The sequence below is a fragment of the Phoxinus phoxinus genome (assembly GCF_949152265.1).
Source record: "Phoxinus phoxinus genome assembly, chromosome: 1".
Taxonomy (NCBI): domain Eukaryota; kingdom Metazoa; phylum Chordata; class Actinopteri; order Cypriniformes; family Leuciscidae; genus Phoxinus; species Phoxinus phoxinus.
Genome location: NC_136876.1, coordinates 2,448,454 through 2,472,644, shown reverse-complemented (window position 1 = coordinate 2,472,644; position 24,191 = coordinate 2,448,454). Strand labels below are relative to the sequence as shown.

Below are 24,191 nucleotides of genomic sequence, written 5' to 3'. Positions count from 1 at the left end.
TCCAATTCGCTTCAACTTTTCCGAACTGTATGAAAGACTATTTTTCGTAAGGTTCGAGTGTGTGTGTGACAGAGGAATTAGAGGCAAACAGAATACGGTTGTTTATAAAGCACACGCAGCGTCATCACGCCTCTGTGTTTAAAGCTAAGCTCAGACTCGATTCTGAAATGATCTGAATCCATACAGAATCGTTGAAGAGAATCTATAACACGATCACATAAATTAAACAAACTGTACGTTCTTTCCTGTAGCCTATGCCAGGCCGATATGCGTAGCGTGCCAAGTTGATGCTTCATCTGCGGTGCAGATTGCTTTACTATCGCGTGTCACATGACCAGAGAGTAATCGCAGCTTTTGCGATTACAAAATCGCGTTTCATCATATCGCGATATTATCGCAAATGCAATTAATCGTTCAGCCCTAGAAGGAAGCAGCCTAAAAATGTCACTTGCTGAATGGGACTGATCAGCAGCAACTTTAGCTGCCCTCTTCCTGACTCTGGCCTCATATAGGTCGTCAAGTGACCGCTGCCTCTGTCCAGTCAGCCTCTCTGCTGTGCGCACAATACGCTGTAGTCTGACCTTCGCCTAGGCTGATGCCGAGGCAAACCAAACAGTAATGGATGCTGAAAGAAGGCTTTCCACAGTGGCCCTGTAAAATCTAGACCGAACAGAGCTGGAAACGTTCAGTTTATTTAACTGTCTCAGAAAAAACATTGCACTATGAGCTCTCTTAAGAATGGAGGAACTGTTTTCCTCCCATTTCAAGTCATTTGTGATAACAGTGCCTAAAAATGTAATTGACTCCACCCTCTTCACAACAGAGCTCTTGATAGTTAGAAGTGGAAGGTAGGCGGGTGTTCTGCGAAAATCTATCACCATTTCCACAGTCTTTTGCTGATTAAGCTCCAAGTTGTTCTCATCACACCACGCAACCAATTTAGACACTTCCTGCCTGTAAGCAGACTCGTTGTTTCCCTTAATAAGGCCGACTAATGTAGTATCGTTTGCAAATTTAATCAGCTTGATGGAACCATTATTGGAAGTGCAATCATTGGTATACAGTGAGTAGAGAAATGGTGATAGCACGCACCCCTGAGGTGCTCCAATGTTAGTAGTCTGAGGATCAGACATGTGCTGGCCAAGCCGCACATACTGTTGTCTGTCACTAAGAAAATCCATAAACATTTGGATTCATGACGAAAGAGAGAGTTCACTTCCACTCGAGCGAACGCTGGCAAGACTACCTACTGCCGCTGCTCGTTTCGGAAAACTTTGAACTGGTATCCAATTTTGTACGGATTTTGAATTTAAGATGCTGCTACAACTGTTTTTATGGTTCGTTTGTGTCTGGCTCCTCTTGTTATCCGTTCACCTGCCAGTGATGGGTTTATACCAGTACACAGTTACTGACCTGATCCGGCTCAGACGTCACTTGCTTGGCACCCCGCCAGCTGTACTCCATTTTCACCCGGATATCATCTACTATCCCCGGCGGAGATACAACCACCGAGGTTCCCGTCGGAATATTAATTCTCACAGTTCTACAGCCATAAAGACCATCTGGTCCAGCTCTCGACGTCCACGCTCTGCCAGCCGCGCTGTCAACCACAATGTGTTAGCCCGCCTAAGCCGGTCGGCTAACATTTTCAGCTCTGACAATACTCCACTCAAGTGCGCGCTTCTTAATGTTCGCTCTCTGCCAAATAAGGGACACGTCATCCGGAACCTCATCACTGACCGTGAGTTAGATTTTATTTGTTTAACTGAGACCTGGCAACAACCTAATGACTTTTCACTGCTCAATGAAACTGCACCATCCGGATTTGTTTACAAATCGCAACCCCGTGGTACCGGTCGGGGAGGTGGTTTCGCAATGTTTTACCGCGAGAAGTGGAAAGTCTCGCCAGTATCCACACCTGTCTCTAGCTCGTTTGAGCATATGGTCTGTGTACTTTCTGGTCAAATTCCAACCATTATCGCCACAGTTTACCGCCCACCTAAACCTAACTGTAACTTTGTAGATGACTTTGCTGTTTTTCTCACTTATTTATCCACTTTATCATCAAATAGAATACTGATGGGCGATATTAATATCCATATGGACAAACCCAATTTGCCTCTCACCAAAGACTTCACCTCCTGCCTGGACAGTTTTGGTTTCCGTCAGCACATAACTTGTCCTACACACTCCAGAGGACACACTTTAGACCTGATTTGTTGCTCTGGAGTCACTCCCATCAACATTACAGTTGATGATTTTCCCATAACGGATCATTTTCTCATCACATTTACAGCTGAACTTAACCTCTCAACCACCAAGACATCACGTCATATCACTTTGCGCAATATAAAAAACATATACCCAGCCACTCTAACTACAACTATTGACTCGTCTGTCATCCCCAATATCTACAATCTCTTCACCCCTGATGATTTGGTTTCTCATTACAATATTGGACTTCTAAACATTCTCAACACCCTCGCTCCGTTAAAGACTCGATCTGTTTCATTCACTGTCTCCGCTCCCTGGTTCACCGCTGATCTTCGCCATATGAAAGCAGAAGGACGACAACTGGAAAGACTATAGGAAATCTGGTCTCACCATACATAAAGAACTATACAATAACCACATTTTGCATTATAAGGATTCCATAGCCACCACTAAAACCCAGTACTACTCGAGTTTAATCACTGCTAATCATGGAAACTCAGTCACTTTTCAATATTTTAAACAAAAACACCCAACCACAGGATTCTTTGCCTCCCCATTTGTATACAACTCACTTCTGTAATTCCATCATGTCATTCTTTACTGCTAAAATCTACAATATCCACCTACACCTTGACCGCACTTCACACCATCTCCACACCTTTTCTGACCCCCATCCACCCATACACACACTCTCTTCTTTTAACCTGCCCTCTTTCTTAGAACTCACCGAACTCATCCAGAAATCCAAATCGTCAACTAGACCCTCTACCTACACATCTTGTCAAATCCTGCCTCCCTTCTCTGCTCCCTATCATCTCTGCCATCATTCACTCCTCTCTCATCACTAGAATTGTCCCCACATCCTTAAAAACTGCTGTCATTACACCAATCCTGAAAGCCTGGTGCTGACCCTTCCATTTTCAACAACTTCCGTCCTATATCGAACTTACCCTATATTTCCAAACTTCTTGAAAAAGTAGTTGCCACTCAAATACATTCTCACCTTTCTCACAACAATCTCTATGAACAGTTCCAGTCTGGTTTCCGTCCACTCCACAGCACAGAAACAGCACTAATAAAAATCACCAATGACCTTCTCATGGCAGCTGACTCTGGACTACTCACCATGCTCATCCTCCTTGACCTGAGTGCGGCCTTTGACACCATTTGTCATACCACCCTCCTCAAAAGATTGTCATCCATTGGTATTACCCACACTTCACTAAACTGGCTCACATCCTATCTCTCTGGCCGCACTCAGTTCATTCAGCTTAAGTCATTCAAATCCACTTCCTCTCCTGTCACTGCAGGTGTGCTCTGTCCTGGGGCCCCTTCTTTTTATTATTTACCTTCTTCCCCTTGGAAATATTCTCCGTAAATTCAATGTTAATTTTCACTGCTACGCGGATGACATCCAGCTCTACCTCACCACAAAGCCCACATCCACTCTTCCACTCACTACCCTCACTGATTGCATTGCAGAAATAAAATCCTGGCTTACCCTCAATTTCCTTAAACTTAACCAGATAAAACCGAGGTTCTCCTCATTGGTACCAAATCCACATTAGCCAAAAATAACAGTTTCTCCATTAAAATTGATAATTCCTCCGTCTCACCTACCCCTCAGGTTAAGAGTCTGGGTGTCATCCTTGACAGCACACTATCATTTCAACCACACATCAATAACATCACCCGGTTAGCCTACTTCCATTTACGTAACATTAATCGTCTTCGTCCCTCCCTCACCCCCCACACTGCTGCCATTCTGGTTCACAGCCTTGTCACTTCCCGTCTAGACTACTGCAATACACTTCTTTTGGGCCTCCCTCACAAATCCCTCCGTAAGCTTCAACTAGTTCAAAATTCAGCTGCCCGAATCATTACCCGAACCCCCTCCATCCATCACATCACTCCAGTCCTCCAGCAGCTTCACTGGCTCCCTATCCAGTTCCGTATCCAGTTCAAGGTCCTCTTGCTGACATTCAAAGCCATCCATAACCTCTCTCCCCCTTATTTGTCTGATCTCCTACATGTTTCCACTCCATCTCGTTTTCTCAGATCCTCCTCCACATTACACCTGGAGTTTTCTCAGATCCTCCTCCACCTGTCTGTCCCACCTGCCCGTCTCGCCACAATGGGGAGCAGAGCATTCAGTCGCTCTGCTCCCCGCCTTTGGAATTCCCTTCCACCTCATCTCAAAAACATGGATTCTTTCCCCCATTTCAAAACTGGACTCAAAACCTTTTTGTTTAAACAAGCCTATTCGTTGTAGCACCCATTCATCTGTAATTCTACTTGATTTTAAATAGATTCTACTCTTGGTATAACTCTATTATTTGTTTATTGTATTCATTTTTATGTATGCCTGTACGGTGACATTGAGTGTCAGAGAGGCGCCTTTTAAATTAAATGTATTATTATTTTTATAATCCAGCGGCCGATAGAGGGGCCCACCCCCATCAGTAACAGCTTCTCCCACAGTCGCTCGGGTAGAATGGTGTTAAAGGCTGAACTGAAATCTACAAACAACATCCTTACATAGCAGCCAGGAGAGTCAAGATGGTCCAGAGCATAATGCAGTCCTAAATTGGCCGCATCATCTACCGAGCGGTTTGCCCTGTAAGCAAACTTAAGTTGATCAAGATAAGGAGCTGTGATAGGTTTAAGATGTGACAGAACCAACCGCTCCAGACATTTCATGACCACTGATGTAAGGGCCACCGGTCTGTAGTCGTTTAGGTCCACAGCTTAGTTTTTCTTCGGCACTGGAATAATGGTTGATGACTTAAAACAACTCGGAACCCTGCATAAAACAATTGATTGATTAAAAATGTCTGTAAAAACTGGAGCTAGCTGACTAGCGCAGTACTTCAGGGTGGCAGGTGAAATCCCATCAGGGCCACTCGCTTTCCTTACATTTTGTCGGCTAAATAGCCGATACACATCCTTCTCCTCAATGTCAATATCAATGTCAACTTGATCTTGAGGGGCAATGTTCTCCCCCTCTCTAAATGTGACACCCCCGGGAGGGAAAGGATGAGGGCACGGAGATTTCTCAAATCTTGTATAAAAAACATCGAATTCATTGGCCAGTTTAGTAGATGGAGTAACTTGTTGTTTTTTATTTTTGCAGCCTGTCAAGTTCTTCAGCCACCTCCAAGCTGAAGAGGAGTCATTAATGCCAAATTGTTCCTCCATATTCACTTTGTAGGCACTTTTTGCTTTCCTAATGGCTTTATTTAACTTTTGTCTGGCCAGCCTGTATTCATCTCCATTTCCTTCTCTGTAGGCCTGTTCTTTGGTTTCCCTGAGCAGCCTGAGGGATTTTGTGAACCAGGGTTTGTTGTTGTTATATTTCACCACAGTTTTGGTGGGAATACAAGCTTGCTCACAGAATGAAATATATGAACACACAGTGTCTGTATATGAGTCCATAGAGTCACAAGAGGCACGCATGGATTCCCAATCAGTGGTGTCTAAACAGACCTGTAACATCCCAATTGCCTCTGTCGTCCATCTTTTAGATGTATACTGTACCGCCCTTGCTAGTTTTTGTTTGTAGATGGGGACCATCTGAATTAAACAATGATCTGAATTCCCAAGAGGAGCACGGGGAACTGAACGATATGCTGCTTTGTGAACAGTAAAAATGATCCAGTATATTTCCTCCCCGAGTCGGACAACTAACTAGTTGTTTGTATTTGGGCAGATCATGTTTCAAATGACATGCATTAAAAGTCGCCCATAACAAGTAGTACAGAGTCAGGGTGCTTATTCTCAATGTTTATAATCAGCTCCGTTAGAGCGTACTACGCTTCCCGTGTGTTAACTTCAGGTGGAATATACACGCATGCAAATATAACAGAGGCAAACTCTCTAGGGGCATAAAATGGCCTGCAGTCTATAGCCAGGAACTCCAACAAGGGGCAACAATGTTTGTATAATACTGAAACGTCAGTGCACCAATTTAAATTAATATAACAACACAGACCACGCCTGATGTCTTCCCACTTCGTCCTTTGTCGCGGTCGGCTCTGATTAAGGTAAATCCAGGTAATTCCACCGCTGAATCCGGAATGTCCACGTTCAGCCAGGTTTCGGTGAAGACAAAAGCCGAATTCATACGGAAATCTCGGCTGGTCCTTAACAGTAGAATAAGCTCTTCGATTGTGTTACTGAGGGAGCGCACGTTAGACAGTCAGACAGCAGGGAGAGAAACCCGGTGTCCCCGCTTCCTCCACCTGTGGAGAGCCCCAGCTCTCCTCCCTCTCGCTCGGCTGCGTCGCTTAACTCTTGTCGCTGACTTAATGATATCCTCCTCAAAAGTCAGGAATTCGGGGATCAAGCTGGCAGGCTTTGTTCCCCTAATGTTCATAAGCATGTCACGATTGTAGCTAAACCGCATATTTAGAAAAACAACAGCGAACAACAGCAAAACAAACAAACCTCCTCAAAGTTTTGATGCTAAATAGGAAAAGGATCTACCGCCAGCAGTCGATTTTGATATTCTAGGTATTATTAACTGGCCGGAATTTTGAGATCGCAATAGAAGTGAAGGACTATAATGCGTTAAGAGCTCGCTCAAGTACTGCGGAGCTAAACCATTTAGTGCTTTGTAAGTAATCAGCAATATTTTAAAATTGATACGATGTTTAATAGGCAGCCAATGCAGTGTTGACAGAACGGGGCTAATATGGTCAGACTTCCTGGTTCTGGTAAGAACTCGAGCTGCTGCGTTTTGAACTAGCTGTAGTTTGTTTAAGCGTGCAGGGCAACCGTAGAGCATTCAACAATACTATTTTAACTGTTTTATTTTACATTTATTTTATATCTGGTGCCCAATTTGCAACAACGTCACCAGAATTTTAGTCATTTTCAATGTATTTAAAAACATTTTTTTAGGAATGATCAGTAAACGCCAAGTTACTGATAAAATTGTATTTGTCAAATATCATATAAGTTATTAATAGTTCTAGAGATTCTTCTTACAGTAACTTTGGTAACAGGGTTGATGAATAAAGTCAATGCTACAGTTTGTGTAAAAACTGAGATTATTCTCTTGTCTTCCCATCATGCAGTAGAAAGAGCTCCTCCATAGAACCGTCCATGAAGGAAAAGTCTAGTGTGAACGTCCATTAATAATTAAAACGTTTTAGTAAAATAAATATCAATCTCAAAGTTGGTGTCAAAACATGGCAGTATTGTATATTTTAATGTTAATATCATGTTAGATAATTGTGTCATTGATCAAATGAATAGTTCTTGCTAAAGAAACGGATTCGTGCCTATAATGTTTTAAAAATAATAATTGGAAGATAAATTGACCTCATTCATGGAAAGTTTCATGGACATATTATTTTATTATAACAGTTGTCTACTTTCTACCATTACATCAGGGCTCACTTTCATGTCCTTTCTTTTTATATTTCTCTCTTTGAATCATTTTGATGTACTGAAAAATAAATGTAATTTGTTTTCTTTCCTGTCAGACCCGATGGAAGAGAGCGAGGAGAGTGAAGAACTGAGAGAAGTGAAAGAGGAGAGTGAAGAACTGAGAGAAGTGAAGGAGGAGAGTGAAGAACTGAGAGAAGTGAAAGAGGAGAGTGAAGAACTGAGTGAAGTGAAGGAGGAGAGTGAAGAACTGAGAGAAGTGAAGGAGGAGAGTGAAGAACTGAGAGAAGTGAAGGAGGAGAGTGAAGAACTGAGTGAAGTGAAGGAGGAGAGTGAAGAACTGAGTGAAGTGAAGGAGGAGAGTGAAGAACTGAGTGAAGTGAAGGAGGAGAGTGAAGAACTGAGAGAAGTGAAGGAGGAGAGTGAAGAACTGAGAGAAGTGAAGGAGGAGAGTGAAGAACTGAGAGAAGTGAAGGAGGAGAGTGAAGAACTGAGAGAAGTGAAGGAGGAGAGTGAAGAACTGAGAGAAGATACATCAAACCTGAAGATACACCTGATAGTTCATATGAAGAAGAAGCCGTATTCATGTTCCGTGTGTGGAAAGAGTTTTTCACGGCTGCCATATTTACATGCACATGAGAAAACTCACACTGGTGTGAGCGAGTACATGTGCTTTGAGTGTGAGAAGACTTTTACTACAGCAACCAGTTTAAAACGGCACCAGAGAATTCACACTGGAGAAAAACCTTACAAGTGTTCACACTGTGACAAGAGATTCAGTCAGTCAGCAGATCTGAAAACACATGAGAGGATCCACACTGGAGAGAATCTGCATGTATGCCATCAGTGTGGAAAGAGTCTCGCAACCAAACAAAGTCTTGATGATCACATAAGGATCCACACTGGAGAGAAGCCGTTCTCATGTGATCAGTGCGGGAAGAGATTCAGTCAATCATCACACCTTAATGTTCACGTGAGGATCCACACTGGAGAGAAGCCGTTCTCATGTGATCAATGCGGCAAAACATTTATTACGTCATCAAACCTGAAGATACACCTGATAGTTCATATGAAGGAGAAGCCGTATTCATGTTCTGTGTGTGGAAAGAGTTTTTCTCTGCTGCGATATTTACATGGACATGAGCAAACTCACACTGGTGTGAGAGAGTACATGTGCTTTGAGTGTGAGAAGACTTTTACTACAGCAAACAGTTTAAAACTGCACCAGAGAATTCACACTGGAGAAAAACCTTACAAGTGTTCACACTGTGACAAGAGATTCAGTCGATCAGCATCTCTGAGATCACATGAGAGGATCCACACTGGAGAAAAACCTTACAAGTGTTCACACTGTGACAAGAGATTCAGTCGGTCAGCACATCTGAAAACACATGAGATGATCCACACTGGAGAGAAGCCGCACACGTGTGATCAGTGCGGAAAGAGTTTCTCTTTTAAAAGTACCCTGAAGCGACACATGAAGATCCATACAGTGGAGAAACCACTTAAACACAGTCTGAGATCTCGGTAAGTAGTTTATATGTGCTGAGCAACAAAGTCTCTTCTGTGTAAGTTAGCCACACATCACCCTATAGCCAAATCTATCCTCTCCACCTATAGCCGGTGTGTGGTGAGCACAGGACACTTTGTTGATTGATTGATATTGGTCGTGTTCAACCAACAGGAATGTGTAATGTGTCAGTTCAGATAAAAATAAAAATAGCTCTCTGACAGTAGGTGGCGCTCATGTAAAGCAGAAATACATCACTAAACAGGGTTCTGGAGACTGTGCTATGCATTTCAGCTCAAACCTAATGAATTTTTTATATCAGCTATGCATTCCGTTAATTTTGTGACTTGGTAAGTTTCATTAGGTTTTGAAGAAATATACAGCCGAGTATCGTCGGCATAACAGTGAAAGCTAATTCCATGTTTCCTAATGATATCTCCTAAGGGTAGCATGTACAGAGTGAACAGCAGCGGTCCTAGTACTGAGCCTTGTGGTACGCCATACTGAACTTGTGATCGATAAGACATCTCTTCATTTACTGCTACAAACTGATAACGGTCAGATAAGTATGATTTAAACCATGCTAGTGCAATTCCACTAATGCCAACATAATGTTCGAGTCTATTTAAAAGGATGTTGTGGTCAATGTTTTTTGAGGAGTATTCTGGAATTGAAGGTGTTATCCACAACAGTGTAATTCTCCTTGAATTACTGCTTTGTAGGGCAGTTGTTTAATTTTGATGAACTTACAAACTGACTTCCTGACATTTACACACGCACACACACACACACACAAAGACCGAGGCCCAAAGCGCGGAAGACGCAAAGGACGAAGAATGCCCATATATGGAACACAATGACATCACCGGAGGCCACAATGAGTGTGGCAATAACTCATCCAGTTCCTCTGGAAAACTACCAGACAAATGCATAAGGGACAATGTAACCCCGTCCCGTATATATAAGACTGCTTTTTGACTGTGAAGTGTTTAGCGTTTTTGACTTTGTGTCGTGTACCTCCCTGGAGAGAAATTAGTTATCTACCGGTTCAGTTTTCTAACTGAAATAATTTTTTGCTCGATTTGCTCTGTTGTATTATTTTAACTTTAATAGCTCGGATGAGAACTAGTTATTTTTTACATCTATTGCTTGAACTGCTTAGAAGGTAAATAGCCTGTGTAATTCTCCACTCACAGGACTGCCCTCTTGAGATTGATGAGCTGAAGTATTTTAACCTGTAAACTTTTGATATTTTGCTACAAATATTAATTATTGTGTAACCAGTATTTTTTTATCTTTTGTTTAAATAAACTTTTTTTTTTTATAAAGACAAATACTGTTCAGTTTTTTACTTCAGTTTACATAGACAGTTCTAATAAGTAATAGGAAGAGCATTATAGTGTAACTTGCAAGACAAGGACAACGGAAGTATCCAGGAACGATTCTGCTGGATTGGTAAGCATGAATTTGATCCATGATTGTCAATGATTGTTATTGTTTCACATGTGTAGGGACACACACCTAGATTTATTTGTACAGGCTAAGCAAGCTAGTGAGGATTTAATCCTAATTCTGACTAGTGATCGACCGATATATCGGCTGCTGCGTTCGCCGATATTTTTCCCCGGCATTATTTACAGACAGGCGTCCACAGGCAGCTCTGTGTTGCTGGAGACGCTGCACTGGACGCCACATATTGCGTTTTTTGGCGGTCGCCAAAGCTAATTTTTATCCCGCCAAAGCCTTATTTGATCGGTGAGTGATGTATGATTGACTGCTGCTGCGCTTGTGACAGGTCGCATGTTACTGAACGAGCAGAGAGAGAGCGCCCCTCCTCACCGTCTTCAAACCTATGCTTCAAACTGTCTTGCTCTCCCTCGCGCATATTAATCAACATCAATTGAGAATTGACATGATGGTAAAAAGGTCGGAAGACCGAAGTTTCATGTGGAGCATTGGGAGATTTTTTTTTTCCTGAATTACCGCTGGGTGTGAGAATTGTGCTAAAAAAAAATATTCTCTAAAAAGCGTTCTGCGCATTCAGCTGACACAAAACACACTTTCAATAAACCCAAAAACCTATCCAGTGATGAAATGTTTTCTGTGTTGACCCAAATCTTCAGCGATGTCCTAAACTGCCGGGATAATCACACAACGCGTACACGTCCGCTAATGACTCCTCTGATTCCCGCACTAATGACTCCTTTGAACCGATTCCTTTTTATGAATGGTTAAAACAACTGATCTATCCAACACTGAACTCACCAGACGTCTGAATCAGTGTAGGCTATGACAAATACTTTACAATAAAGTTACATTTATTAAACTCTAGTTATCTACATTAGTTAACAGACTAATGTAAACGTTAGTCTGTTAACTAACAGTAAACGTTAGGTAACGACGTTATTTTTTCAGTAACGGGGTAATCTAACTAATAACTATTCCCATCGTTACAACGCCGTTAACGTTACTGGACGTTAAATGCGGTGCGTTATATGCATTGATTGAATAAACTGTGTAATCCGATTCCGAACGCACGCGCACCCCTGGCTCACAGCTAGTGAGAAGGTGGCTTAATAACGAGGTAATTGGCTTATGATTGGCTAAGGTAATTGGCTTATGATTGGCTAAGGCAGAGTCATGTTTCATGGTAGCCAATCAGAGCCAGTGTTTTTACACACATGCCAACACACCGCGCCAGGCGCCACACACACACACAACCGCTAAACATATTCGACGGAGCAGCAGAGATGACGAGTCAGGAGCAATCCGATGAAAAGTTGGCATTTTCAAGGTGGAGATATAAGCACTACTTCAAATTCATTGTGGTCAAAAACAAGAATGTGCATGTAATGTGTACATTATGTCCAGGAGCGAAGACTTGTCGACATCCGTTGTAAGCAACTCTAATTTAATGAAGCATCTCACATTGACACACGCATCTACAAAGCAAAAAAACACCGATACCTCCACCACAGATGCTAGATCGCCAGGTTGTTTTCTTGACCAGTTGTCTCAGGTTGAGAGAGTTAAATGCACTTTATATGGTGTAACTGTTTACTTTTCTTACAAAGATAATACTTGAAGTGCAGGATAAACCTCTTGCTGTCTGTCGACGTGCAATAAATATCGAAAGTTATGTACAAACACTCGTCTGTTCTACTCATTTCAACTGACTTGTGAAAACTGCTCATAAAAATTCAAATTATTTGGCATATAGCAATTTTTTTTTAACAGTAACGCAAATAGTTACTTTCCCTGGTAACGAGTTACTTTTATTATAGAGTAATTCAGTTACTAACTCAGTTACTTTTTGTAACAAGTAGTGAGTAACTATAACTAATTACTTTTTTAAAGTAACGTTCCCAACACTGATTACTAATGATTATCTAAGCTATTAATTAATGATTGCCTCATTAGCAACTAATGAAGAGTCTGTCTGGTTAATATATTAGTTAATATATGAATTGTTATTCATTAAATATGTAAGTGTGTATTAATTCCATAATACCTTATTTTATTAACTAATAGTGTTCATTAATTTGTTAATTACCACAATGAGCCAAAGCCTTATATTTCAACTTCCAGATAATACAGGTAAACTAATATGCATTAATACATTATTAATTACAGCATTAGTAGTGTGTCAATTACTACAATGTTTTTGGAAACCAGTGTTTAATAAACAGCTTTTATAAACTCTAGTGATGGTAATTAATGATTAATGAATCATTAGCTAACAATCATTATGTTGTGACTTTACTTGTTGAGGCACATCATTATTAACTCATCATCTAGTAATTGTAGTAATTGACACACTGCTAATGCTGTAATTAATAATGTATTAATGCATATACCATGGTCTGGGTGAATACTCGATTCTGATTGGCTGCAGGGTGTCCGTTAAAAAGTGATAGAGGACACCTAAATAAACTGTCAGGCGTAACCAAGGAAACCAAGTTATTGTTTGTAACTTGTAACTTTAGATTTCGATTGTAAAACTAATTAAAATATAAACTAATGTTTTAAAAATGTGTTATTTGGCAAGTGACCATGGTATAAGCGGGTTAATGCCCTTCGAGGTCGGGCATTAACCCTTACTTATTAGGCTCATTGTGGTAATTAACAAATTAATGAACACTATTAGTTAATAAAATAAGTGATTCTGGAATTAATCCACAATTACATATCTAATTAATAACAATTCATAAATTAACTAATATATTAACCAAACAGACTCTTCATTAGTTGCTAATGAGGCAATCATTAATGCATAGCTTAGATAATCATTAGTAATACATTAATTCAGTATTATCTGCATTAGTTAAGCATGAATTAATGCTTGTTAGTGCACCCTTATTGTAAAGTGTTACCACTCTTTTTTTTACTTGTCAGGGTTTGCACAGGTTACCCTCACCTGTTTTTACTATTTGAAATAGTTTTTTTAAGTTTAATAAATGTTCCTTTTTTAAATTGAGACTTGTAACATTTGTTATCATCATGATAATTGTCAATTTTATAATGTAAATTGAGGGAGCAAAAGCAGTATCGGCTCCAAATATCGGCGCAAGAAAATCGGCAGCCCATATCGGCCATCGGCTAAGGCTGATGAAAAAAAATCGGCCCAGTTCAGGTGAGACATTAGCAGAATGTCTCATGTCTAAATTAAATTCCTCTTCTTACTGTAACCGCACATACACTTAAACAGTGGAGCATTGGCGCTTGCAACGCCAAGGTCATGAGTTCGATTCCCAGGGAAAGCAAGAACTGATTAGAATGTAAATGTGTACCTTGAAATGCAATGTAAGTCGCTCTGGATAAAAGCGTCTGCCAAATGCGTAAATGTAAATACACTGAATTGTTTCCTTATTGGAACATTATACATCAGGGGCCGTATTCACAAAGCATTTTATCTTACCACTAGGAGTACTCCTAAATCGCACTAAAAGATTTTAGCTAGGAGTGTTCTCTTAAAAGTTATTCACAACGCCTTTCAGACCTACTCTTAGTAAGGAAAAATGACAACTCCTAAACTAAGAGTGAGTCTTCGTTGCTATGGATGACGTCAATTATCATGCACGAGCTTCCTCGCAATGATCACGGTGATTGGTTGTTAGATGACAGGGCCATCATGCGAACCATAACACAGACGCACCAAATCATGGAATTACGACATCTAAATATGTCTGTGTCCTACACAAAATAATAATAATAATGTAATCGAAATGCATATATAATGACATGTTTGTGCACGCCCCAGTGAAGTGTAATTCTAAAAAGGCAGAGAGAGAGAGAGAAGTTGTGAATTAAATTAAATTAAATCTAGGTAGCCTAATACCCTAATGAAAACCGCCACTTGCCTAATAATGAAAAACGACACTTGCATTAACACTTGCTTGGTTAATTGACATCCTATTAGCCTAAATAGACTACTTAAAGCAAGGAAATATTGCTCCTATTTAAGTAATGTAATAGTTGAATGACGGCGGATTATGATCTCGCCAAAACGGAAAAGAAAGCCCAACTGGACGCAGGATCAGTTACTGCTGCTGGCCCAGTTGGTGCTGAAAAAAAATAAAAATAAAATAAAAGGGAAATTCGGCACTGGGATACAACATCGAGAATTGTGAAGTTTGCATCGAACACAATCTGGGTATTGATGGAGTGGGTTTTCTTTCTATTCACAAACACGTCCTCATCCTGACGTGGTGCAATTATTTTAATATGTGTCCCGTCTATAGCACCGACCACACTGGCAATATCCATAAAGCTGGCTTTGTTTCTTTGGAGTTGGCGAATGTCAGGAAAACTTATGAACTGTCGAATACAATGGGGTCTACAGAGTGCATTGATGGTTTGGTGGATGGATCTGCATTACCGATGGCTGGGATATCGCTAGATCGTCAGCATTACACAATTGCATTTTCCCCGTTGCCAGGTAGCGAAGTGTTATCAAACATTTCAATTCGGCACTGATTGGGTTGTTGCGATTAGTTGGCGCTGTTATTGCATCCCTCACAAGATCCACAACAATCAGTATTCCCTCACGGTTAAGGCGGTGTCTTTGTAATAACTCCGTGTCATTGAGTGTCTCCAACACACTGTGTCGCGCGGTGATTTTAAGATCCTTTGTGAATAGGTCTTAGTGAGTTAGGAGTCCTCTCGACTTCTTTTAAGCTGTCCCAGACTTAGGTGCTACTTTTAGGGCTAAAATGCTTCGTGAATTACTCTTAGTGAAAAAAATTAGGAGTCCTAAAGTTAGAAGTGACACGCCCATTATTTTTAGGAGTTGCTCCTAAATTCGCCAGTTAGGAGCTACTTTTAGCCTTAAAATTCTTTGTGAATACGGCCCCAGATGTATGTACTCTACTAAGTATTTCATTTTTGCTTTTGTCTATTTTTGCATCTTTGTTTTTTGCCATCTTACAGTAACACCATGGGCTTTTCATTTGAGACATTTTTAGTTTTTTTGAGGTCTTTACTGTTAATTACATCAACAATTGATTGAAGTTCATCAAGTTTCTGAATTTTGTTTCACTAAATATTTTGTTGATGCTCCTACTATCAGAGAAGGTTTGAAAACAACACTTGTTGATTTTCTTTAAGGCAATTTATTTGTTTCATGTAACCGTACTAGAGATTCTAAAACTGTTCTTTTTGACACAATTTCCATGTTTGCCCCTTTAAAGACACGGGAACCCCTCCCGTGTCTCCTGATAGTCAACTGTTTTTATTTGGTCACCTCATATCCACCGCAATCTTTTCCCATTTTCCTTTTTGTTTTTTTCTACACCTTGTCACAGTCATTATGTAAACATTCATTATATGCAATCATCTCATTATTCAATCACAATATGCCATCTCTGTTGTCATCAGAGATCGAGTTATTATGTGGAATACTACGGTGCCTAACAACTTAACTCTGCAAGTAATTTTCTCTACTTGAAGGTAAAGGCAACTTCACTGTGGGACATGAACAGCAGAGAGTTGAAGATGGCATGAGAAGGAGCAGACCACCACAGACACCAGAGATCTTGTTTGGCTTGCCAAAGCCATTGATGGACATAAAAGAAGAAGAGTTGCTATATGGACAGAGTTCCTGACAAGTGTCTCCACATGATCATTTGACTAAGCCTACACCTGATGGGAGTAGGCGTTCTGTGTGTGTATCTTCTCAGCATCCTTGACAATTATCAACATTACTCTGTGCTACTATGCCAATGGAGACACTTCTTCAATGCACTCAGCCCTAAATTTTCACACATGTACCTCACATAATTCCTGAGGTCCAATGTACCCGAGGAGGGATTTGTAGGGCTGAGCAAATATGGGCAGAACTCTTTACTGCCCTTGTACTTCAGAAATCCTTTTAAAGGTATGCATGTGAATTAAACGTGGCACAATGGCCTTCATCATCACAGTATGCTAATGCCTATCTAGTGCAAGGGTTTAATCACTTTTCAGATTGAGGACTGCTGGCACACTCCAGTCACAGGATAGTTCTGTCGGGAGAGACAGAGTCCTTTGCACCTCAATGACACATCTGTACTATTTGCTTCACAGGACATATGCTTCCAACTACATACTGTTTATTTACTAGTGTTCTAATATGTAACTTATAAACTGATTTGAACTTAAATGAATGGTGGTGAACTTAATATATATATTAAAGTATCCTAATGTACAATCTAAGTACTATTGCTTCAACATGCATTGAGGAGAATATGTTAATGTTCTTCTCCCCCTCTTGATCACTACCCATTTGCCTCATCTTTTGGTTTCCTGTCGGTCAGGTTCGGTGTTAGTGTTCCACTCAAGTTTAAAGTCGGCATGAAACGGAAGTTGAGATTGTATTTTTTTTCTGTGTTGTGGCGTATATCCGAGTGAAACGGCTTCTGAAGTTAGAAAAAAATGTAGGGTGGGGCCTGATTTCATCCTTCGGGAATTGTTTGGATCGTTGGAGGTTGTGCGTTGCAAACAAAATGGAGGCAGATTTGAATGCCAGTTTACATTCAGTTGTGGAGGATTTCTCTCCACCGGACTCCCCACTGTTACCCTCCCATGAAGGATTTTTTATTGAGGAGCCTGGTGTTGTGGAAAATTACTCAATATTAAAACCTGGATGAAGGAGACAAAGTCGATTCTCAAGAGATTAAACAAAGTATTTTATTTCATGCATGAAATAAGCGTTCAACATACAGACAGTGTCTAAGTATGAGAAGGCCCATGGCATTCTCACGCAGAGAGCATCTGACATGAGAAGGCGAAGGCTAGTCCCTTTCGCCAAGGTTATATACCCTAACACACCCTGTGTAAAAATCCTTTGTTACCTTAAATGGAGATGTCTTAGCTCATTATCTCATGTCCAACCCAAATTCTAACTGGTCTGAGCAACGTCATGTCTGCCCAAAAACCCCCTCTCTCAGCCCCTGTCATTTTCACACCTATTGCCTATCTTTAGTTCGATCAAAGCTGCGCACATATTTTTCACACTTGGAAGTCAAAAGTCACTTGCTACTTAGTTCTTCTTAGAACATATTGTTCCTGCAAGCCTATTCCAACTTATGCATGTCTGGTTACATATTTTATTATTGTGCTTTAGCTTATATGATTATATTCCTTTAAATGCTTATGAGTAAATGAAAGTTCAACGTTAATACAAGTTGTACCCATACAAAAGCAAAAGAAACACATCTAAATGTAAAATTTCCATAACAATCCCCCATATGTTCATTCAAAGAACATACACACAATTTTACATTTACTCTTCCATAATCATAGTAATTCACAACAGGTAAATTTTTCCATGGTTACTTAATTTCCTAGTCAAACTCATGTTCGCTCTTGTTCTCATAATCCTCATCATCATCAGCCACTAACACCTTAACTTCGTCCTCTGGTGCTCTACTTATCACTGTTGTGTATTCCCCTGGACTCATTCTCATCATTGTTACAGTCACTGCCTTAGCCGTGATTCTAGAAATACAATTCATTAAACATGGAATCATTAAAAGAAAAATCAAAATGAAAATCAAACATCCGATTGGCATAATCGTACTTATTAACAATTTCGTCCACCCCTGCAGGCCCAAGAACCAATTATCTAGTGAAGATGACATTTCATCTGGAGTAGCTACGGCCATTTTCATGTGTTCTATTATGTCTGATACTTTTTGAAAGACGTCAGTCAAATTAAAACAACAAGAGGTTACTAACATTTTGCATATTTTCAAATAAACCTCCTACATCTAAAAGTCCTGGATAACAGCACCCCATCCATTTCTTAGGAAGGGTGTGCACATACTGTTCAAGCTGTTGTCTCTCCGAGGTCATCGTCGTCACCTGGACATGTGATATTTGTACCATTAGATGTTATACATTTGTTATTATTCATGATTATCGTGGTTTTACAGTGTGCTGTACCAGCCATTATTGCCCCTTGTTGGGTCCCTAATTTACATAAACATACGTCGCCTAATTGTGGTTTCACTGCCCATACATTGTCAAAGTCTCTAGTGCTGTGTTCTGATGGGTTCTGACTTTTGACTTTCTTTGGAGATAATTTGATTTCTATAGAATTTTCACATTCAGTAATTTCTACATAGTACATGGAATTAACCCTTTTAATTCTCCTAAATTTTCAGTGATTTCTTCTAATTCCAAAAACTCTGGCATCACTCTAATATTCTAATTTAATCACCCTGAAGTGAGACATACCCCGCCTTGGTCAATAGACCCTCTCTGATAGCATCCTGATTACCTCCGTAGACATATTGCCCTTGACATGGATCCTTACAAAAATACATGGTCTTACCCCATTTTCCCTTTGTCATTTTCACCTCTATATGCTATCATCTCGTGCTAGGCTTACAGCCACACTAATTAAGAGGATAAGATTTAGTGACCTATTGCCACACATTACAACCTTGTCAGGCGAGAAAATGTTCTTGTTTGAACGATATCAGTCCCGTTTCTCGATGTATTTTTGGTCTCAGGGCAGGTCTAGTTGATATGATCAGACAGGTTATTTCAATGCCCACGCCGTTAAAGTTCCACAAAGTCCTTGATACAGTTCTGACCACTCCTGAAATTGCACAATCGTCTCTTACTATTGATTCGTCTGCTCTCCAGTGACGGTGGTTTTCAAATTGGTAACCTACGGGATGACACGTCTCTGGTTAGTCTGATCTCTGTTTGGCACTCGTTAGCTTTGAGTGGGATTCTTCTTCCGTTGCAGCTACCGCATGAGCTAGATCCTCGACTTTCACCGCATTTTGAGTTGTCAGCAATACCTGGAATGGTCCCTGTCACCTTTTCGCCTTCCAATGCTTTCGTCTCAGATCCTTTATCAACACGAACTCTCCTCGGAAGCTGTGCAGGGCCGTCTCAGCTGGCTCTGGAACTGCTGCCTGGACCTGTTTTGAGATATCACAGAACACCTTATCCAGCTCAACACAATATTGCAACATGTCATGCTCACAAATAGTGGTGTCAGGCAATGTTCGAGGATTTCGTGCCTCCCAGTCCATCTGAGGTGGGCGAGCAAACAGAATCTCAAATGATGAGAGCTGTGCGCGTCCCCTCTTTCTCATTCTCATGTAAGTTAGCTCCTCCCGCTTCCGGATGTACCCAGGAATGCTTCAACTGCTGAAATTGCACTGTTTACAAAATGTGAACCATTGCCACTTAATAATTTTTCAGGATTTGAAATTCCCATGGTGGGATAATTTCTTGTAGGAATAGTTTTGCCATTCCTTTTTTAATCTGCCTTTGTTGTTGGCATGGCTTCTACCCATTCTGAAAACATGTCGACTGCCACTATGCAGTATCTCTTTTTGTCAGATTTTGATAATTCAATATAATCGAGCATTACATTTGAGAATGGTCTCTGCGGCCTGGGATGCCCCTCTGTCTCATTGCCTGACCCCTCCCCACATTGTTAATACCACAAATCAAAACATCTGCTGCAAAAATCTGCTGCCACTGTGGAAAAAAACTTTGGTAAATCAGTTATTTTGCATAATAGTAAACATCTCCATTTGTTTCTGGGGCCCCATTGTCCATTTTTATATTCACGGCCTGCCTTCTTCCATTTCTCTTTATCATAGGCAGAAGCGTTGTTGTTGTTGCATCGCTTCTGTCACCTAGTTCCTCATTCAGCTGTATTGCTATGGTTATCTGAACAGGAAGTCGAGCTGCAGCCTTCGCTGCTAAACTCTGACACCCTGTTTTCCTTAGAAACGTCATCACTACCCGAAGTATGAGCCTGGCACTTACAAACTGCCACTTCCTTTTTAGTGGATACTGCATTTTATTTTTGGTCTATAGTCGAATTTGGTCTTTATTTGAATCGGCTCACAATCTGCAATCAGACCTACATAATTTTTTATCAGTAGCCCATAAACATTTTGGAAACTCTCTCCAACCCGTCTGTTATGACAGGGAGTTGTGTTAAACTCAGTCTGTTTAGTTTCACTTCCTCATCCAACACTGTGACTGCTCTCAAACCTCTCAGTGTTTCATGACATGGCTGTTTAATATCTTCACGTTGGCAGATCAGTCGTTTTTGATCTATTATGACCCAGTCGGTCAGTTCATGGCACCTGGCCATGAAGGGACCCGCGTCACGCCATTCAGCCTTCACTGGTTTGGCCAGTGATATATGGCTTGTGCATTTTCCATGTCATAAAACACTGTCTGTTTGTCAGTCAATTTCACATTCAAAACACACCATTGGTCAGTCCCATACACATAGTCAGTCGTCACAATTTCTATGTCAACATTATCAATGTCAACATTAAATCTTCGCTGCGCATATTCATCATCATGATCAGTGCTTACATGAGAAGTGCAATGTAAATCTGAGTCTCTCATAGATTCAGAAGATGGCAACACTCTGTCATGAGCCGCTTTGTGGTCAGACATGTGTCAGAAATTTGCCATTCATATACAAACAGAGAAAAATCCTCTGTGCTTTCAGTTTCATGCGTCATTCTCATGTCAGCTGATAAGCCCTGATCACCACAGTAAACAAAAACACCCTACTTACAAAGTAAATCCCTTCGCATTAAATTCACTGGGCATAACTTAGTAATTTAAAAAACAATGCACATTATTATTTTATTTTTCCCCTTCAATTAAACACTCAAGTGTTTTCGAATATTGTTCTATGACCACATGACCAGTTGCACTTCTGGAAGAAGTCGTCTTCCCAGATAGTGGAACTGGTTTTTCAAACTTTGTCGCTTTAATTACCAAATTGGAAGCTCCCGTGTCAAGCAGAAATAGTAAAGATACGTCATTAACAGTCATTTCTATCAAGGGTAAAGAAATATGAGTCTTATAGAAAACCCTAGCAAGCAAGTCTTCATTGCATAGAGCAGAAATCAGAAAATAAAGGTAAATTATACTCATCTGCTGGAGAGACAGGACCCCCGTCGCTCACCCCCTTCTCCTTTCAATCCGCCTGACCCCCGCCTTCACCGTGTGGGCACTCATCCCGCCAATGTCCTTTACGTCTGCAGTTAAAGCATATGTCCGAATCATTTTGTCCTCGTCTCATTTGTGGAAAGCTTCGTCCTCTTCCACGACCCCTTCCTCTGCCTCTCTGGTTCTGTTGGTGATACTGAGAATTGTTGTTGTTCATGTGCACACCTTGCATTGTCACTAGGGCTAACGCAAAGTCTTTATCTTGCTTGGCTGCTTTGATTTTTTGCTGTGCTTTCATGACGTCTTCATGATGTTTTGCATGTCGTCGAATTTCTGCTGTAGAGGCAAGTTGCCATCCGACACAGCTCTTTTGAATTGCTTTTGAAATGTCACTGTCCAAGCCATCTAAAAACAAAGTCTTTAGGTAGTCATCGTACGGGTCTGACCCCACGGCTTCTCCTGCTGGTTCCGCTGCAGGGGGTCTTTTATCAATACCACCATAACGATCAAAGCACTCCTTCAGCCGTACAAAAAATGCTTCCGTATTTTCATCTTTTTCTTGGGTGCACTGACGGATTTTCTGTACGTCTAGAGTTCGTGGAAACGCCTCAGAAAGTGCTGAAATGATTGAATTGACCTTACCCACATAATCAGCATTATCTTCGTGGCTGTACTCGATGTTCTTCAAACGGGAATCAGCGGGCCATTTACCTGACAGCTTCGCCATTTGGACTGGTCCGTATTTCAGAACCATCAATCTCCACAGTTCCCCCAGAGTCGGTCTAAACTCCTGGCAGAAAATGGCTAGATCAGCGCCCAGTTTTGCCCCACCCGCTTCTAGGTTAGGCAGATGTTGAGACGCGCTTTTCAGTTCTTCTTGTGTCCATGGTCGCATGACCAGAATGGGTCCCGCTGCTCCCGCCACCTCAAGCATAGGTGCCTGAAGTTCACTTTCGTTGTCATCCTCTGTCTCAGAGTCTGCACCGTCTTTCTTTGATCGGTATGGTCGGCGCGTTCGTTGCAGACGCTCCCGTCTCTTCGTTGACCCACTCAATTTGCGTTTCACGGAAGTTCGTGGGTGAATACTTAAGTCTCTCAGGTTTGATCTCACCATTTCTTCAATCTGCTCGAAGTTGTCCCTTGGCCGCTTTGCGCCGTAGGTGGTCCCAGAGCGTGTTGCTGATGTTGATGCTTCGTTGTTACTTTCATCTTGGCGAGGACTGTAGAGCGGTGGTGGTTGTAGGAGTGGAGCATTCGGAACTGCTTGTCCCCGTGTCACTGCGTCAGCCGGAATCAGGTTAGGATTGCCAGGAGGTGGAAGATGAGCCGGATACGTCCCGTCCTCCTCTCTCAGTCTCGCACAGCAGATGTCAAAAGGGGAGGAAGAAAAAGCAATGTCAGAGCAGTCATTTTTAAGATTAGATAGCACTTTTCTTGATGCGCTTTTTCTGTCTTCGTCAGAGAATGATGGTGCGATGGCTCGGCAGACTTGTTTCTGTTGTCTGCGCGTTGCCTCTTCCAACCATCTTTCTATGACTATCCCACAGTATTTATAATGTCTTTCTTTGTTCCCCTTGACAACGTGATTCGACCAATTCTCTTTGGTTTTTGTCAAATGTGACACGCTTAAACCCCCATTGAACCCATAATTTTCTTTTAAATACGGCACATATTCATGATACCAAATTCCTATTACTTTGTCCATTATTTTGTATGAACCCTTCGAGAAATCAACCTGTTCTCCATCCTTCTTTTTTGAATTTCCGTTACCCATTTTTACTTAAACAATTTTGTTTGTTCAATTTCCCTATAATTTTGTTAATTTATATTTGCTAATCAATTTTATTTTTAGTTTACGTATTAAATTTTATTACTTTATATTTACCTATCGATTTTCCTCGCGCAGCCACCCACGCTCTCTTCTACGTATTAAATTTCCCTCGCGCGGTCACCCACGCCCCCGCCAACATCCGTCGATGCAGGTCTTTCAAACTTGCCTAAATTCGTCAATGTAGGTCTTTCCCAGACAACCTATGTCTGGTGTTTTGGGAATTTACTAGGCTTATCCCAAAACGTGACTCTTTTAGGCGAAACTTTAATACGCAAATAATTTTCTTATTTACTACGTAAATAATTTTCTTCTCACCGTCTTGTGAGTCTCACTGTCTGTGAGTTCTTGGAATTGCGTCCACCTAGGTCGTCGTGAGGAGTTGAACAATTCTCTTTCCTCAAGCTTGAGGATTTTGAGCCGTAGAGTGTTCTCTCGGGATGGCCAGTCAACTGTTCCCCTCACGACGATCATCGGTTTTGCAATCGCATCCTCGTCGCCATTTGGTGTGGAAAATTACTCAATATTAAAACCTGGATGAAGGAGACAAAGTCGATTCTCAAGAGATTAAACAAAGTATTTTATTTCATGCATGAAATAAGCGTTCAACATACAGACAGTGTCTAAGTATGAGAAGGCCCATGGCATTCTCACGCAGAGAGCATCTGACATGAGAAGGCGAAGGCTAGTCCCTTTCGCCAAGGTTATATACCCTAACACACCCTGTGTAAAAATCCTTTGTTACCTTAAATGGAGATGTCTTAGCTCATTATCTCATGTCCAACCCAAATTCTAACTGGTCTGAGCAACGTCATGTCT

At 41.0% G+C, this 24,191-nt stretch overlaps 1 protein-coding gene across 9 annotated transcripts in view; it reads left to right on the top strand.

The window, feature by feature from the left end:
* Positions 1-17,190, top strand: part of LOC307006254 (uncharacterized protein) — an 89,889-nt gene extending 72,699 nt beyond the window's left edge. For 2 of the 9 annotated variants that reach the window (XM_079627046.1, XM_079627047.1), the window contains exons 3-4: positions 7,704-9,132; positions 9,565-10,434. In XM_079627046.1, coding sequence (XP_079483172.1) covers positions 7,704-9,132; positions 9,565-9,622 — 1,487 coding nt within the window. In that variant the 3' untranslated portion in view covers positions 9,623-10,434. Of the gene's footprint in view, positions 1-6,466; positions 9,133-9,339; positions 10,448-16,063 lie in introns of those variants that run through there. The other 7 variants (XR_013799425.1, XR_013799426.1, XM_079627045.1 and 4 more) reach the window with 7 other exon arrangements.
* Positions 17,191-24,191: the final 7,001 nt, after the last annotated feature.